General features: G+C 32.5%; 1 protein-coding gene across 1 annotated transcript in view; it reads right to left on the bottom strand.

Moving 5' to 3' along the window:
- The window catches only part of LOC106464502 (alpha-mannosidase 2-like), a 51,182-nt gene continuing 31,916 nt past the window's right edge, over nucleotides 1-19,266 (bottom strand). The window contains exons 15-22 of the mRNA XM_013924647.2: nucleotides 13,893-13,989; nucleotides 11,738-11,863; nucleotides 11,135-11,246; nucleotides 9,553-9,689; nucleotides 9,302-9,443; nucleotides 5,407-5,546; nucleotides 2,011-2,337; nucleotides 1-1,522 (exon numbers count right to left, since the gene is read on the bottom strand). Coding sequence (XP_013780101.1) covers nucleotides 1,370-1,522; nucleotides 2,011-2,337; nucleotides 5,407-5,546; nucleotides 9,302-9,443; nucleotides 9,553-9,689; nucleotides 11,135-11,246; nucleotides 11,738-11,863; nucleotides 13,893-13,989 — 1,234 coding nt within the window. The 3' untranslated portion in view covers nucleotides 1-1,369. The remainder of the gene's footprint in view (nucleotides 1,523-2,010; nucleotides 2,338-5,406; nucleotides 5,547-9,301; nucleotides 9,444-9,552; nucleotides 9,690-11,134; nucleotides 11,247-11,737; nucleotides 11,864-13,892; nucleotides 13,990-19,266) is intronic.

Raw genomic sequence — 19,266 nt, 5'->3', positions numbered from 1 at the left:
CAACTCCTAATCTATATAATCAGTTTATATAGATAGATTATATCATCAATCAACTATATGCCTAAAATAAATCCCCACATTAAGGCGTGGACAATAAATGAATAAATACCCTCTCACACACTAACTTCAGCCAATAATAAAAAATTCAATTTTCAAAAATATGTTACTAATAATGATAGAGTATGTCACTTAGCATTATAAACCTAAACAACACTCATAATTTAACATTGACAAAACATAAAAAACATGTTTAAAGAAAAAAATCACAAAAGTTGACGTACTTATTAAATGTGATTATGCCCATAACAATTATATTTCACTTTGTCTTTTCTAACACTTCTTTATTATCATATTTATATTTTGTAACATATATCTTATCTTTAGAAAGTTATTCTTTATGTATTTTTTGATGTTTTGTCTTGACATACATGGTTATTCATATTTAAGTAAATAAAGAAAATGGCTTAGCATAATCATACTTAGAATGATGCTGACATAGATTATCAAACTCATACCTGTATTAAAAATTAACAAATGTCACCTATTTCACCTTAAAGCTTTATCAGGGATTGAACACTGCACCGCCAAAGATGTAATAGTGAAACAAAGGACATTAAAAAAAATATTTACTGCTTTGTATTGGTTATTTTTAATGCAAAATTATGGATTATAATTACATAAACTAGAAATAAAATGTGAGTTACTGAACACAGCTACATATTGATATATCTATTTAGAGCTCAGATCTTTCATTTTCTATATGTTACCTTTTTATTTCTTTCATTTTTGTGTGCTGGAAGTGGTGTTTATGTTAGGATTTTTTTTTGTGAACAATACACCATTTTCTAATGTTTTAGAGGTAGCATTTTTTACTTTTTTTAAAAGTACAACAAAAAAGTGGAAAACGTTTGAGAATAGTTCTATTATGTGTAATTACAAAGACACACCAATCTATGTTACACTCTGAAAAATATTTATCAACAAATTACAAAGAAGAATTCCTAATATTCTGCTCAGTCAACAGAATGTTACAAGAAAAGCTTTGGAATGTTGAAAATGGTAGCTCACTTACAATACTACCACTAAGCAAATACACAAGACAGAATTTAATAATGCCTCAACTTTCGTACAGGCAAAAAGAGAGTTTATCACTTACCAACAAATTCTCAAACAGATATGATGTTATAAACATGAATTAAAATGAATGTTTTTTCTCCACTGGTCAGGTAGATCTCTGAAATTTTCACATAAACTTTGCAAGTTTTTTAAATCGTTTCTTTTGCTGTGTATTCCAACAATAAACAATGTATTGTGTAAATGATGGGAGACAATGTTGTGATTCAACATACAGATAAGAAGTAATCTCTCATCACCTCCGACTAAGCCGCAGTGTCAAGATTTCCATGGGAGGAATTTGGATAGTAGAAAACTTGGAGATCGAATTACCAGTATACATGAGTGACAAAGACGATTCTTCCATCGATGTACCAAACAAATCTGGGAAAAGTTTATCTACAGACACCTACCAAAGATAAATTATAATTTAGTCTTTTTTTAAAGAGGATTCAACTATCATTCTGTAACAACTTAGAGGGACGAGAGAAAATATCTTAAGAATTAGAGAGGCAATGTTAAAATTTAGTCTAGCTATCATATGTATAAATATACACAAGATAAATAAATAATGATAAAACACTTATACAATAATAACTTTATTAAACTGCTAGCCTAAACTTTTACTATTACTTCCAGTACAGAAAACAATAACCCATTTTACTAAAGTTTACTGACTTGTAGGCTGTGTTTCTGTATTTTTGAACTGAAATTAATCATGAAATATTTGCAAGTTAAACCACACATATACTGGTGTTAACATAAAACCAAGTTAACTATATGCCTAATACACAAAACTTTAATATGGTTGAAGAGATTATTACTATTACTCGCTGTCAGATTATTACTGATTTGATTGTTCTCATACAATTATTCAAAAAATCCGAAAAAACATACCTTTCCTTTGTTTGTACTACAGTTCAGACCTACAGCCTTGAAATGACAGTCAAAACCAAACCGATGCAAGAAGAGAGCAGTGCTGTTGGATGGTAAGAAGGAAGCAGAGCCACCTGGTGGAGCTTGTAGTGTTCTAAGGTTAACTAAGTGAATATCACAGGGTAGAGGTTGCCCCATCAGGGTCAACATAGAATGGAGGTTCAAATCATGCCCAGTAATAACATTTTTGGATTCAAGACTCTTTTCCAACTGAATCATGTTAAACATAGGGTGAAGAAGAGATAGTGAAGCATGATGGGACAAGAGAGATGGGTAACTTGATATGCCCTGGAAGATTTAAGAAGTTTGTGAAAAAAACAAGATAAGCAATTCACATATTTCAACATGAAGATAATTTTTTTTTATGGATAAAAACTATTTTTGATAAAAAGATAAAGAAAAAAGAAAGTATTCATAGATAAATAGTACTGGTTCAGGATCATGATGCACACTGTTCATTCACCGTACCTTAAGAAAGGTTTTTCATTTCTTTTATGCGACAGACTTTGGCTAGCAGAGACAAATTACACACCACGTAGTAACTATAGAAGCTACAATAATAATAAAAAAAAGCTTATGAAGTACTTTCCATTATGTATGTTTAATTAATAAATCTGAACTGGTACATAACCAATGTCTTAATCTTTTTATTTGTGTGTAAAGATGTTTTTGCTCAGTTCTGAACAGAAAAATCCTAGAGATAAATTGTAAAGTTTCATCAGTTTTAAACTGCCCAGGGTTTATTTGGGAACTACAACATGATTGTAAAAAAAAACTTCAAACTGAAAATGAGTACATCTTAAAAGTATCAGTGGTAAGGGAACAAAATTTCACTAGAAGCACACTGAAAAATGTGGGTTTTATTTAGGAAAGTTTGGATACGGTAAAGGGTGTTTGAAAAATTGCTGCAGAGGGTGTTTATTACACTCTCCAAAGCATAACAAGTCTATCTCTGAATGAAGCTACTGTTTGTTTGTTTTTGAATTTTGCACAAAGCTACATGAGAGCTATCTGCACTAGCTGTCCCTAATTTAGCAGTGTAAGACTAGAGGGAAGGCAGCTAGTCATCACCACCCACCACCAACTCTTGAGCTACTCTTTTACCAACGAATAGTGGGATTGACCATCACATTATAATGCCCCCACAGCTGAAAGGGTGAGCATGTTTGGTGGGACGGCGATTCAAACCCGCGACCCGCAGATTGTGAGTCGAGCACTGTAACCACCTGGCCATGCCGGGCCTGAAGCTACCGAAAGCATCTTCTACATTGGACAATATTCATTGCTCACAATACCCTGCACACTGACATACATTTTATTTAAATGAAGAATCTTGTCTTGTTGAGGGAGTAAGAAAGAGTGAGAAGAGAAAATAAAATCAATAGTAGTTTGGGAGGAAAGCAATTTAGGAAGTAATGACATGGTTTTAAAACATGTTGCACCATGCCTAAACTTTCCTGAATGAAACTTGTCATGATCACATTGAAATTTTGTTCCTCTACAACAAGAAAGTTTTTAAGTTTTAATATATTTGACTTAAGCTTATATTATTTTCATATTTCAAATTACTTTCTCAAAATTCAGAAGATAGTTCCATAAATATATATTCAATAATGTTCCATAAAAATTATGTATTAAGAGTGGAACTTACAAAAATGAAATTGATAAGACATTATGATTAAAACAAAAACAGCAAAATTAAGTATGTCAGGCTTTTGAACAGGAAACAAGTTAAATGTTTCAGTGGTACGTGACATGTAGGCTGAATATGAGGATTATACTGTCTCAGATATAAAAAGCTTTGCAATTTTAAAAACCAGTAACTGGCACTTGACTATGGGTGCACAGCTTGGTTTTTGCATTTTTTAATGTTATATAATAGTAATAAACAAAAAAAAACATAAAACTTTATTTACATCAATAGAAAGCTCTGTAATGGTCTATATTAGTATACTATTCATTTGCTTTGCTTTCAGGTAGTTTCACTAAAAAATAAAATCAGTGTCACCTTACACAGAACTCATCAAGTCATGCTTTAACAGAGGCAAAATAATTAATTGAAAACTGCGTATTAAATCTAAAAAGCATCTAGGCATAGCTTACTGTTAAAAATTTAATTGGTTCTGAGAGAAACCTAACTGAATATGGATACCCATGTGCAATTATTTTTGAATTTAAGGAATTCACTGATGTACATACAGAATAGTATATAGACAAATTACTTTCCACCTATTTAAAATGTATTAAATCTAATTTCTAGGAAGGTGGCATTTTGGATAGATCTGAAGCAACCAAGAGAATTTTTATGTAAGTAAGATATATTTGCATGACATCTGTATTATCATAAGTAAAAAAAATATATGCATCTATGCCTGGAAGTCAAATGCGATTAACAGCACAAATAATTTTGGAATTAGGACAATATCCCTCACGATGTGCAAGTTTCGTGTTTGAGGGACTGGCTTCCAGTTATTAAGTGGTCATAAGTTTTCACAGGTCTCCATAAATATCAGATGTTGTCAAATTATAAAAACTGTGTCCAATATATTTGTATAGATCCTGAAATCTACATCATAAAAGAAATTGTGGAAACTTTCAACAAACATTAAACAGAATTCATTTTATTTTATTATTTGACACTGTTAATCTTGACTTAGTTTGATTTTTCAAAGCACACTCTTGACAGTTCAATACAGCTTTCATGAACATATATATATATATATATATATCTTTAAGTATATTCATCTGCCACGTGTTCTCTCCTGTCATAGCATGTGCAATGATAACTAAGTGGCAAACAGATGAGAGCCTCAACAGTAAAGGAAATCATGCATTTTAAACTGGCAGCATTTATATACCATGAATGAAAGGAAGCTGTATCTATTGGTTTTTCTAACTACTCTCTTATTTTATGCTGCTATACTGCATATTGCGACTGATACTGGTGCACCAATAAAACCATATTTCTTTGCATCGGATAAAACAATTACCTGATCAATCCTCTCCTGGAGAAATGGGAGGTAATAATATACATTTTCTTATGCATCTGTCAAGAATTTATTATTTCCTTAGTAGCTGGCAGAAAATTTTATTACCTATGTAACATTGGTAAAATTACAATCACCAAATTGCATAAAATAAGAAGTCATTAGTTTGCTTTGCTTCAGATTGACAATTAGAAGTTTGTACTAACTCTATTGTGGCCTCAAAACTAACAAATTAAAACAATAACACAGTTCTAACCCTGCACTAAAAATAACATTAGATACTGATCTAAAATTCTAGTAGAACTGAACTAACAATCACAAACTATAAAGCTGCTAAGTCTAAAAAACATTACGTAACATTATTCCATACCTCAGAAGAAGACCTATATGACCGTCGTTCCAGTAATAATCTGAAGATGCTTGGTGTTCGCTTATTGTCCAATACACCCTGCAGAAGTCCTCTGTTGTCGTCCTGATTTAACCTTCGATCAAGAAAAACTTCCAACCAACCTAAATTAGATGTTGAATTATGTAATTTAGCCAACATCATGAAAGTTTCTCAGAGTATAAAACCTATTTGACTGCTTTTTAACCTTAATACCCTGGTTTCAGGAAACCTGGAAGCAATGACAACTAATGGAAAGAAAGTACTGATTACACATAGCATAGACACCAAGTTTTCTTCTTCCAAGGTGTGGAGGCATGTATGAGGCACCTATGAAACAGATATCCAACATTATTTTTTGATAATACTAAATGATAAAAACCCTATAACCCGAGTGCTTTTTGAAAGGTGGAACTTTATTTAATTTCTGTAGTGCATATGGGTTTATAGAAGACATATTAATACTAGAAATGAACGACTTTATAACCCAAAAATGTTTTTATTTAATTAGACACTCAATGTTTCGCTTTACAGCTTCTTCAGGGGCAAACTGGGAATGATAATACTTTCAATGACATTTGTAAGGTTTGTATAAAAAATTTAATTTAGAATACTTTAGGTAATATGAAAGACTACATTTATATTTTTTACAACACTTATGAAAGTACATTTTACCCACAATACTTTCTCCAATCCTGTAAACAGTGTTGACCTCTCATGTGAAATTGGTTTAATTCTTTGTATAGATCTTATGGGATGCTATTTCATCCATACAATGACCAAATACTCAGTTTTCATGGTGCTGGTTTGAGCATGTTTATCAGATAATAAAAGTTCTCAAAAAAAGCACAAACACTCTCTGTTTTTCAGATTTCTGTCTTTTGGATTAGCTGTACAAGTGGACAATGTTGACCTTATTTCAAAGGCTATTTGCTAATCTACATATATTTTATTGTAGATAACAATTTATGACTACTGATTTTATTCCTAAAGAGTTCAGCCACGACAAGTCTTGGATAAAGTTAAAAAAACAGTCATAAAATTATGTATGTAAATGACTTTGCCACAGTTTTCTTGAAACAATATATATACTATAACATCATTATCAATAGGGTGGTCCTTATTTTTAAAGTTTTGGTTTACAGCACCCCCCTCATTTTGTTCCAATATATAAATAAGAAATTCACACCACATTTCATTCATATTGAATAACATTTATTGGTTGCTTATGATATTTGACATTTTACCTGTAACTCACATTATATCTGCATATTCTAGAGTTTTCCAGAATATTCTAAATAATTCTAGAAGGTTCTAGCATATTATTATGGAATATTCTAGAGTATTGCACACTATTCAGAATGTTCAAGAACATTCCATATATATAATCTATGCTGTCACTTTTTACTTCAGGACATGAAAATAGTTTCTAGAATTTCAGAAAGGGTACATAAGCACTTAAGCAGATTCTTCTGTATCATATCAGCTGACACCGTATCTACCAGATACTACAACAATAAGTAAGACTACACTTTGGGTGCTTGGTTCAGAAGAAACTGAACTAACACGAAGAAAATTACCTTCAATTAGGCAAGTGGTGTATATGTTTTTCTACCACAAAACATTAAAGAAAATAGTTCATGAAAGCTTAAAGGTTGTGATAAAGGAAGCTGCAGGTTTTTGGAACAAAGCTCATATTCCAATAAGTCCAGAACATCATGCCATTATCAAACTGAAGAAGCTTTTTGAAAAATGGACAAAGCCAAAAAAAACAAAAAAACTGAAACACAGTGATTTAATGAAGTAGGGTTTGTCAATAATCTGGATGACTATTTTAACATCACTCAAACGGATGCTCTGAACCCAATAAAGATCCTCAAAGACAAGGACTTTCTTATAGCTCAGAGGATGTTGCGAGTGCATGGGCCAAGTAGATAAGGTTCTTTCTTTCAAAGAACTAAGAGCTGAGAAAAATTGAGGCAAGTACAGACAGGAAACTGTGTGCAGAGCAGGAACAGCAGTCCTTGAATAAAACTGTCAGTTGTTGGGAAGCATCCACAACAGTGATAATCAGGTTGGTGGATACAGTACCAATAACAGTGATGAGGATAGAGAAGTAATTGGAGAATCATCATCTTTTAAATCTAAAAAGAGGACAAGAAGAAATATTATCACTCCAGATGTAGCAGCAGCTATGGACAGAACCAAGTTGAATGGCAGAAAGAAAACATTTGTCCTTACTGCCACAGCTTACAGCCTTGTTCATGATGTACAAGAGTTAATCATCTATTGTTCTTCAATCTGAGGACCTTGACATCACTTCTATGAAGAATTTGTTAAAATCTTAAAGAAACAGTTCTAGACAACAGTCTCACTTGTAGTTCACTGGGATAGCAAGTTTCTTATCATTATCACGGGGAAAGGACAAGTGGATCGTCTGCAAGTGAACCTGTCTGGAGCAGGAGTAAACCAACTTCTAGGTGTTCAAAAGTTTGTTTCTAGCACTAGAGATACTCAAGCTTCTAATGTAGCATATTTGCTGGAAGAGTGGGGAATCACTGATCGTGTAAAGGCAGTTTGCTTTGATACAACAGCATTCAACACTGGTCACAGAAATGGAACATGTGTGTTGTTAGAGCAAAGATTAAACAAGAATCCTCTGTAGTTGGCATGCCAGCACCTGCACCATATCTGGTATGTTTTCAATGACAGTATGGGGCTTTCCTCTGGTCCAGATATTTCAATTTTCTATCAGTATCAGCAACCTTGAGAATACATGGACCAGTCCAATTATGAAACTGCAGCCAACCAGGATGAAGTAGCAGAAGTCGTAGAGGAAGTTAAAGACAGTGTCATTTAGTTTGATACAAGACAACTTCAGGTCAGCCAACTTAGAGACAATTATTGAGAGCTTATCAATTATCAATGGATAGCCAAGGCATTATGTACCCTCAAAATCTGGATTTTTATGGGACAGTTTAAGTTCACTAGCTGTGAAGAAAGAAGACTCATTGGTTTGACATTCTTTGATTTAGTTATATCCACAGAGACAAAATCAACAATGGTAATGGCACTAAATGAGAAGGAAGGCATAAACGAACCTCCTCAGTGCATCTAGCTGAATCTCAGGAAGTCTGAGGATATATCAATTGAACATTTCATCGCAAAGAACACAACAGACTTCTTCAGGTGCCTTGAAACTCCATCTGGATTTCCGTATTATGATCCTAAGTCATGGGAGCTCAGAGAGGACTACAGGGAGGTACAACAGACAGTTAAACACTTGAATGTGGTACATCACAATGTTGAAAGGGAGTGTGGCCTTTATTAAGAAATATAATGCCATCATAACAAAGAAAGAACAAAAACAATTCCTCTTTTGAGTTGTGCTGGATCATAGCGGACATTTTCCTAACAGCATAAAGGAAACAGCAACAATGCTAAAGCGACTAACCACATCAAAATCATATAATTATATTGTACATGCAATAAAATAATAATACACTTTAAATAAGTCATTTATAATACGTAACAAATATGTTTTTACATCACATAGTACATACAATACTACAGTCTAGAACTTCAACCTCATTGAGAAACCTCTAAATATGGTCCAAAATGGTTGAAGCTTTACTTTTTTTGTACATTGGAACATAATTAAGGGGTGAGAGCTTTAGAATTTTTAACCTAAAATTTTACCTGCAAATAAGGACCACCATAATCAATAATCTTCTTGACAAAGAATGCTAAGAATAAAGCTTGAAGACATGTAATGAGGTTTTTAGTTTAAAGTAAATGCTAACTTTTTGATACTTCTCTTAGATTAGCTTTTATAAATCCTAAGCCCTAACATGTAATTCTAGATAAACCTTTGTTTTACCGGGTTTTAGACTGGTTGCTCCAAGTGGCTGCCCAGTCACTAAAGTCATTCGTGTGCGATTGTCTTGTAAATAAACCATAGTTGCCATAGGGTAAACATTTCCTTGAAGAGGGATTTTGTCATAGATTTTCCTTTTTATTACCTGAAAATTGAGATAAGTTTGTTAAAACATAATAAAAACTGGGCTAATAGGATATAATACATTATTCTAAAAAAATTTCAGCACAAAAAGAAAAGAATTAACTGATTACCTGAAAACCATTGAGGTCAGTAAAAAATTCTTGATCCTGATTAGAGATATTGGTGTAAAATCTCATTATCAGTTCTTTATTAACTTCTCGGGCAACATCTACAATGTTATAAATTTCAATTCCACTTCCATCTGTTCCTGTGGATATGAAAAAATGCTAGACAAGATGCTTGCAGTACAAGTTGTGTGTTTAAATAGTCTATTCTGTATATAATTTAAAATCAGCTTCAACTACAAGTAGATAAATTATTTTGTATAGTTTTTTAAAAAGAAAATAAGAAGTATAATGGACAGAATAACAAAGAATCAAACAAAGCCAATTCTCCACAAGACATTTCAGTACAAGATGTCATGCATTGTATAGAATCCACCTCTAGTGTCTGTAGGCCTAAAAATTGATTACTAATGAAAAATCCTTGTCAGATAATATCTAAGATAAAATTCGAAATAGTGAATGTTCACCTTATAGTGATTTTATAGTACTATCTTGTTAAATTTCTCTAAAAGACCCATACCTACAACAGCACAAAATATTTGCTAGAGTAATGGCACTAAGAGCAAAATCTATTAAAACTAATTAATTGTACAATGATTTTAGTACTAACCTCAGTTCAACAAAAAGTAATTCTGAAATTACGTAAAAATACTTATGAATGTTTCTTTACATGGTCAGTCAGTATGACTCACTAGTTTATCACTAAGTTGTCAGGCATGTACTAAGTAGCAGTTTCACAACATAATATTCAATATGAAATTATGAAGAAGAATATAAAAAATTAGCACTTTATGTAATCACTATTTCCACACTTTTAAAGAATCTGATTAAATCATACTTTAATAATACAATGTTTAACAAAATTATTGATTGCTAAACAGTTTTGATAACAAAACAATTACATTTGAATTTGCCAACAACTTTGAAATTCCAACTAATCACCAAGTCACAGTAAGGAACTCTAATAGAGGTAAAGGCTAATTCTGTGGCAGATCCAGGATTTTGGGCAGAAGAGCTCAACATTTTTAGTAAGTTTTAAGGTGAAGGCTTATGTTTACAAACAAATATTTGATATGACCTAGACTTACATTTAAACATCTAGCCTGTACATGTCACTTATACAAATTTGGTTTTGCATTGCAAAAGTAACTGCTTATGACAACCAAGTCTTATTTAAATGATTCACTTAATCAAAAACAGACTACGAAATTTCTATATGAAACAAATTATTACCCTCCTGAACTCTGTCTTTGAAAAAACACACAAAAAAAACTAAAATATATTTTACATTACTTGTTCATGCATGACTACTTAAAAAAGGCTGAACTTGCTTACAGGTGTATATCACAAACTTTTGATAAAGAGTTTTGGGTTGGACAGTTTAATCATTCTGAAAATATCATAGTTAGAATTATATGATAAAGAGTATCACATTAATTTTAATATCTATGAGTGCTTCAATGAATACTTTGAACCCCAACTGAATCCTACAATATGTATCCACGAATAGAACACAATACTCAAGTTGTTTATGGCTAAATCTTTCATCCTAAACAAGTTTAGTTTCTAAAGCATTAAACTTACTCACCTGGTGAATTTCTTAACCTGATATGGTGTTCAACATCAGGAAGAAACACGACAACTTCTGAAAATAATGGACCCTGAATAACACGTATATGTGGTCGACTGTATTTGATGTCCTATTAAAAACATATTATTCATCTTGACAAGAAACATACTTCTTGGAATGGGAAACAAGATATGCGAGTAGTTTTACAGAAAAAAAAACAGGGAAATTTTTATGTTAGAATATTATTTTTAACAAATAACAACCATAAACAAACTGCAGTAAATAGGTACAATAAAGTAGTATAATCAAAGGAAGTTACTGCTAATTCCAAAAATATAAAATAATTCAACAGAAACTTTTCAAACACTTATACATCTATGTTTGTATGCATATCCCACTGAATTTTGAGCAAAAAAAAAGAGTGCATTAATAAACTACTACTCTTTTGTATGGGAATATTTAAACTATTTTAAACTAGTACAATTTAGTATTACATTTAAACATTTCCTTACAAGTATTCAATAATCATTCAGCATCGATAAAATATTATTAGTATCTTTTAAATAAATGAAGTATAAGTAGAATACAAGACGAACATTATTTTATTAGAACAGTAAGTACCTGGGCAGCTGTGTCTGGTAAAAATAGATAGGCCCCACTACGGTCACGTCCTTTAGGCCTCGTACCATACATCAAGAATTGAATTCTTGCTTCAGTCACTGAGTAATCATCTCTGTTAATAATACGCTGCATACAATATAAGAATCTTTTAATGAAACAGATTTTAAACTTTATATAAAAATCTGATAATTTCAACACAAACAGGATGTATAAGAATACAGATACAACTTATTAAAAAAGTTTTAACTTGCATGAAAATACTAGCCTTTTGTGTTTTAACTAAATGAATAACAAAAAATGGGAACCAATCAAGTTATTAAATTGGATTTAAGTTTGCATGTAAAATGTGACAATAGTTTTAAGCAAATGTATGAGAAAGAGATGGGAATGTTGTCAAACAAAACTTAACCTGACAGCTTATTATTTAATATATATATGTGTGTGTGTGTGTGAAAGGAAGGGACAGTGAACAGTAACGTTTTTTAACAGAAAATTTTAAAAATTGTTTAAAAACATTGACACTTTGGGATTTAATTACATTTGTAAGAAAGGAAGGGCAACAGTTTAACTTTTAGTAGGAAATTCAAAATTTGCATACAAACAATGACACTTCAGATTTTATTTACACATATACAAAACGAATTGAATAAAAGACAGTTAATAGTACTGTTTATTAGAATATTTTTAAATTGTTTGTTTGAATTTTGCGCAAAGCTACACGAGGGCTATCTGAGCTAGCCATCCCTAATTTAGTAGTGAAAGACTAGAGGGAAGGCAGCTAGTTATCACCACCCACCACCAACTCTTAGGCTACTGTTTTATCAACAAATAGTGGGATTGGCCATTACATTATAATTACCCCATGGCTGAAAGGGTGAGCATGTTTGGCGAGATGAGGATTCAAACTAGCAACCCTCAGATTGTGAGTCGAGCGCCATAGTCACCTGGCCATGTCGGGCTGGATATTTTAAAATAGCATAAAATCACTGATATACTTTTAACTATATGTTAAAAACAATGGATGATTTTACATCTTAGTCAAAATTTTAAAACTGCATACAGTTCCTGACACTGTGATTAAATTGCAGTTGTGAAAACGAAAGGAAGGGACAATGAACAGTTCAAACTTTTAGTACATATTTATAAAATTGCATAGAAACATTGAAAATTTGGCTTTCAACAAGTGTTAATAAGGAAAGAACAACAAACATGAACTTTTAGTAGAAAACTGCACACAAACACTGGGTTTTAAATCACATGTGAAAAAAGATGGGAGACAGTTTAACTTTTAGTAAAAATAAAAAAACAAAAATTGCATGGAAACACTGACACTTTGGGTTTTAACTATATATGTGAAATATAGACAAAAATAGTAACTTTTTAGTTGAAAATCAAAGTTACATAAAAAACACCAAGACTTGGGGTTTTAATTGTGTAACACACACACACACAAAGAAATGCCATTCAGCAAATTATTTTCTATGAACTGAGTGAAAGTAAACAACTATGTTATAATATATCAACCATACTACACCTGTCATGTACAGTACCAATGAGGCCTTTGCAGACATAAACTTCCATGCAAGATAATTAATTTTGGTATTAAATAGATATTCTTTTCTTCATCTTACACTATTTAGGAAGAACATGTGTGTGGAACTGTAGCTTGATTCAACGAAACAAGTGATTAAAAATATATGAATTATAGCTAAGAAAATTCTGTTAGGTCACATTAGGTCTATTAGGTCATTGAAAACAACTGTTTCAAAGAAAACAAAAAGAACGGTATTTACAAACTATAATAGTTGAAACTAGCAGAGTCATAACAGGCACACTAACTCATGTTAAGTCTCACTTCTTTTCTAAACAAAGCAATCATAAGCCAGTCAAGTAAAAATATATTTTGATTAACACTGAACTTTTTTATCTTTGAACTGATGAAAAACATATCTTTCATATTCACTGTTACCAGTAATTATAACTTTATTCTGCTTAAGATGCATCAGAAGTTTTAAGGGAACAAGGTATATGTAGATGATAAACTGACTTTTGTGTGTGTGTGTGTTTTTGGACACTAACCTTCTGGCTAATATTTATTCAGGTGAAACTTCAGTGTACCTTGAGTTAGTATATGTTTAAAAACAAATAATCATACCCTCAACATTCCATCTGCTCCAGAAAAAACTGCAGTGAAATAATTTGAACTAATGGAGAACTCTGGAGGAGTGTCTACAACTCTTAAAGGGAAGTCCCTGCAAAAGAAAAAAACTTTTTTAATATGTTGTTCTATCTGTATCCATCCATACACATAGAGGTTGATTATGTTATATTAAAACAATTTTAAATCCTCATCATGTCGTTACAGTCCATGTTGCCATGTGCACTCATGTTCTATCTGTATCCATCCATCCATACACACACACATATAAAGAGGTTGATTAAGTTATATTAAAACAATTTTAGATCCTCATCATGTTGTTACAGTCCATGTCACCATGTGCACTCATGTTCTATCTGATGACTAATCATCATAACAGTAGCCCTATAAGGTAGTTTCTAATTCAAACTGTTCAAAGCCAACCATTCTAACCTGCATGGTTTCCATAAACCATCTAGTGCAGTTTCCTATGGCTCATTTGAACAGTCCGATTGCACAGAAATTCGTAAGTGCTATATCCAGCACCTTGAATAGATATTTTGTATGAAATTGCACAAATATCTGCTTACAGTTGCTTAAGGTATGCAACAGTTGAACAGAAAGTATGACTGGAAGTCTTATCTTAATCAATATATATCTAGTTGGTGTTGTTTCCAAATAGAGATTCTTCTTGATCATGTTGTGCACTGTTGGTAAGAGTATGTGGATAGCTTTTGTCACTGATCTTTATATTAGTAGATTCTCATATGTTATAAGGCACCATACTTTGCTTACCATGGCTAGTATACAACTTGTTTCAGGTCTCTTTTGGGTTGGTCCTGTAGCTCCTAGATAATCATATTCCTTTTTTTTCCAATGCCTTAAAGTACAAGAAATATCCCTATTTTGGAAATTCTAAGTCATTGATCTGAACCCATCAATATTATCCGAGGATATGGATATTTTGAGTCGGAAAGGGCTATTATATTCCCTCCTAAAAAGCAATCACATTACCTACAAAACACCAACCAATATCCAAACATAGTTCTGATACATACTATTCCACTATGATTTCATATTGACTGTAACTTGCTGATTTTTATTTTCAAAATCATTTTAATAAAACATTCTCAACCCTCTGTGTCTTTGTATATAAACATATACTCACAGAAAACATTTTACAGTTTAAGTTACACCTTTAATTTACATGAATGAAAAACAAATATTTTCACTGAATTCACTAACACCTAGAATATTCAAGTACCTTAATAAATTTTAATTTTTATAACAAACAATTTATCCCATGTTAACAGCCTTTTTCCAGACATATCAGAAAAAATTAAGTTTAAAACAGGTATTTATCCATTTGGTTTTAATGAAATTGATTTAACCTTGTCTGGTGTGTCAGTAAATAGGTTGTTAATGTTATTTACCCAGACGTTTTAAACTCACCCTTTACATTTAATTCTACACAAGAAAGAAACTTGTTAATTCACTATTGTATATCATTTATAAGAAATAGTACTTACAGTTCAAGGTAGAGAAAACTTTAACTATTATCATGATTCAATGTAGGTGATAAATGTTACATTTATGAATTTAGTGTACATTTATGTCTATATTTAAAAGTGTATGTTATATTTAAAAAAGGAAATGAATCTGTTATTGATTGTTTGTTAGTTTCAACAGAAAATTCCATATTGGACTAACTGTACTATTCTAGTTTTTAAGCTTCCAAGCTAACTGCTAAACCAGGGGATGTATTTCCCAAAATATTCTATAATGTTCCTGTAAATGTGTTTAAAAGTAATAATTCAATTAAAAGCAACATGTATATATACTTGAAATAAAACATGGGATGACTTGTTATAAAATTAGCCATTCTTTTATCAATGGTTTAGGCAGGCTTTTCACAATAAACAAAGGTGAAATGGGTAGCAACTACTTTGCGTACAGCATGACACTCATGGAGAAAGTCTTGGAGGATTAAACCACGAAAGCAGCAAAGATGGAAAAGAAAGATGTCTTGAAAGATTTCCATCTTTTTTCTTCAGATCAGCTGGCAATGGGTTTTCAGGGGTTTGTATGCTATCTAGGAGGACTGAGGTTGATGTGATTGGTTGATGGTCCATGTACTGTGGTTGATGGAATGAGTGATTATTTGACCAATGGTAGCCACAAACTGCTTTTTTTGCTCAAAATTACTCATTATTTTATACTTTTTATGAGTATTACTTCAAACATACAGTTTTGCTATAACAGACCAGCAGTATGTATGATAAGATTTAAGATGTGTATGTACGTGTGCCTATTTCTTTGACATATTTTATTACAGTTTTTCAAATATAAATATTATTACTACAGTATTTTTTAAAATTTATAGACTGAACTTTCTGTAGTTTCTTATCATCAACTTTATTTCAAACAATAACGGGTATTGAAAGCCTGTTATCTTATATGTCAAACTAACTAAATTATAGAGCCACAGCCAAGTGCTTTTGTTTACAATTTCTTCCTCTGTTTTCTGTAACTTACATCAGTATTTACTATTGAATGTGCAGGAATAAAAAATGAAAGTAAGGTTATGGCAACTGTATATAAATCATTGTCATGGTTAGTAGCAGCCTATATATTATCACTTACATCTAATTATTTAATAGTTACTAATCTTCTTTTCCTTTATTTATTAATTATTAATTACTAACTAGTTTTTTTAAAGTTTTTAGCACTAATCTACTGTTGTCTTCAGGGAAGCCTTGAGAAGGGCTTTTTCTGTGGTGGTAGCGGCTGAGAATCGTACCTGGATTTTCTTGATAGAGGCTGGGGTGTTACCCACTCATCCGATTTATTTAAATGTTTCAGAAGTAGTATCTAGCATTTTGCTGACTTCTATGCAAAGTTGGCTGAATGTATTTTTTCAGTTAAGTAGATGTAGAAGGCTTCTTTTCATGTGTGGTTTATATTCCACTATTTTGGTATTATTCCAATTTACTGTATGTTCTTGGCATGATAGACTATTAAACTGTGTGTCTATTACATTCTTAAATTCTAATTTTTGTTAGTTGTTTTGTTTCTATAAAGTATTAGAGTAAATATTCACAAGGGAAGTGGTAAATGATGTATTAACTCTAATCAAATTACTTAGACTTCAGAGCAGAAAACATTTGAGATAAGACATTCATCGAAATAGAATGCCATAAGATTGTAGAGTGCTTTAAACAGAATGGTTACACCTCTTCCTTCATCAAAAACTCCCTGAAGAAGACCACATCAGAAAGAAAATATCAGAAAAACACTACCACTACTACCATTTACCTCCCATACCTGCAAAATTTCAGTGAAAAACTCAAACGCATAGCAAAGAAATTCAACATAAACATCTGGTGGAAATCCTACAAAATGTTAAGATCCATTCAGGTGAAAAACAAAGAGAAACCTACCAATGAGAAACACAAAAATGTCACTGGAGAAATGGGAAGAAGACTCATGATAACAATAAAAGAATATAAAAACAGTACAAGACTCGTTCACTCACAAATATAAATTAATCACTAATATTTAAACCAAACAGTTTTTTATATCATGACATAAACCCCTCTTCAAGATAAAATATCTATAATACTTTTTTTACTATATACAAAGATTGTTCTTAGTTCACATACAAAGTCTGCTCCAACATTTGCAGTTCCTTTATCTGTCTCTTCTAACATAGGATATCTAATAGGGCTTCTCTTTAACAGGATCCCTCATCTTCATCTTGACCGTGTGTTGTCTGAGGTTTGTTTTTCCTAATCTATCTGTATGCTGACACAGTATTATTTGTTTCTCTTCCCTCTTCCTATCAGTCAGTTTGACACTCATGTTCATGTCCTTGTACGTCTCATCTCTACACAGTGCCCTTAAGCATAGTAGGTTCTTATCTTCTAAGACAAAGTTGCTGTTTTCTGGTTCTGCATCTATGATGGCCACACCTGCAACATCCATCTCTGTTTCAATAGTTGCACCCATCAGATCTTCTCTCCTAAAATACATCTTCAACAGATTGGCATGCTAGATCTTGGTCTTCCCATTCACATTCACCTTGTAGAACATTCTGTTGAGTACTTCTTGTACTTCAAAAGGTCCTTTCCATTGAAGGGTGAGTTTGTTGTGTCTGTAGACAGCAGAACTAAGACCTTTTGAAAGAATATGCTAAAGAAGATGTGCCAAGAGAGACCACATGACTGGGACAGGTACTTACAGGCAGTATTATTCGCTTATCAAGAAGTCCTACAAGCAAGTACAGGATTTTCACCCTTAGAGTTACTGTATGGAAGAACAGTATGAGGTCCGATTCAAATATTGAAAGAGCTATGGATGGGAGAAGAAGAGTCAGAAGTTAGGAACACGGTATGTGTTAGACCTCGGGAACCTGTCAACTCACTCGAGAGAGTTTGTATGCAGCTCAAGGTAGTCAGAAGCAGTTTTATGACAAGGCCAAGGATCAACATTTTAAAGTTGGGGTCAACTATGCAACACGTTATCCAGAAGCAATGGCATTGCCAAAGATAGAGACAGAGAGAGTAGCAGAAGCCCTCCTGGAGATATTTTGCAGAGTAGGCTTTCCAAGAGAAATCCTGAGTGATAGAGGGATTCAGTCTACTTCAGAACTGATGCAGGAAGTGTGCAGACTCATCAGTACTCAGCAAATCTTTACCACCCCGTACAATCCTAAATGTAATGGACTTTGCAAGAGTGTCAGTGGAGTTTTTTACTATTAGCACATATTGGTTGCCCTTGTCAAACACAGGAGATAGTGGCCCGATCAAGTCCACAGCTACTCTGTTGAACGGCTCTTCTATGAGAGGCATCTCCCCCAATGGTACTTTGGCTACCTTCCCTCTAGGTATTGTCCTTTGGCAGATGTCACATGACCTGCAGAATCTACTCACATCTCCAATTACTCCCGAACAATGGAAATTACTGGTGATTCTGTCTGCCATTTTCTTTGTTCCTAGGTGTCCTCCTATAATTGATTCATGAGCTAACTTCATCACTTGAGTCCAGTATTCTGTTGGTACTATGATCTGTTTAACTTACCCAGTATAACTGCCTTGATAGATTTGTTATAGAACTCCCTTCTGGTCCTCTATTCTATAAGTATCTTTCCCCTTTGTTTTGTGCTCGACTTTCTTCCGGGCATTGTCCCAAAGTTTCTGTTGTGAATAGTCTTTCATATGTGCTTCCTTCAGTTCCTGCAAACCTAAATTCAGGATATTGCTTTTTCACACTTACAGTCTAATGTTGTCTGTCTGCTGCTTCTCTCTAATCTCAGCTATTTATATATCTATTACATAGTTGTCTGGTCACTTTCTATATTCTTGACACCAATTACTTATTAACAAAACCTTCT

The sequence above is a fragment of the Limulus polyphemus genome, unplaced genomic scaffold, assembly GCF_000517525.1.
Source record: "Limulus polyphemus unplaced genomic scaffold, Limulus_polyphemus-2.1.2 Scaffold1670, whole genome shotgun sequence".
NCBI lineage: Eukaryota > Metazoa > Arthropoda > Merostomata > Xiphosura > Limulidae > Limulus > Limulus polyphemus.
The sequence above is the reverse complement of the archived record's forward strand: the minus strand, read 5'-3'. Positions and strand labels throughout refer to the sequence as shown.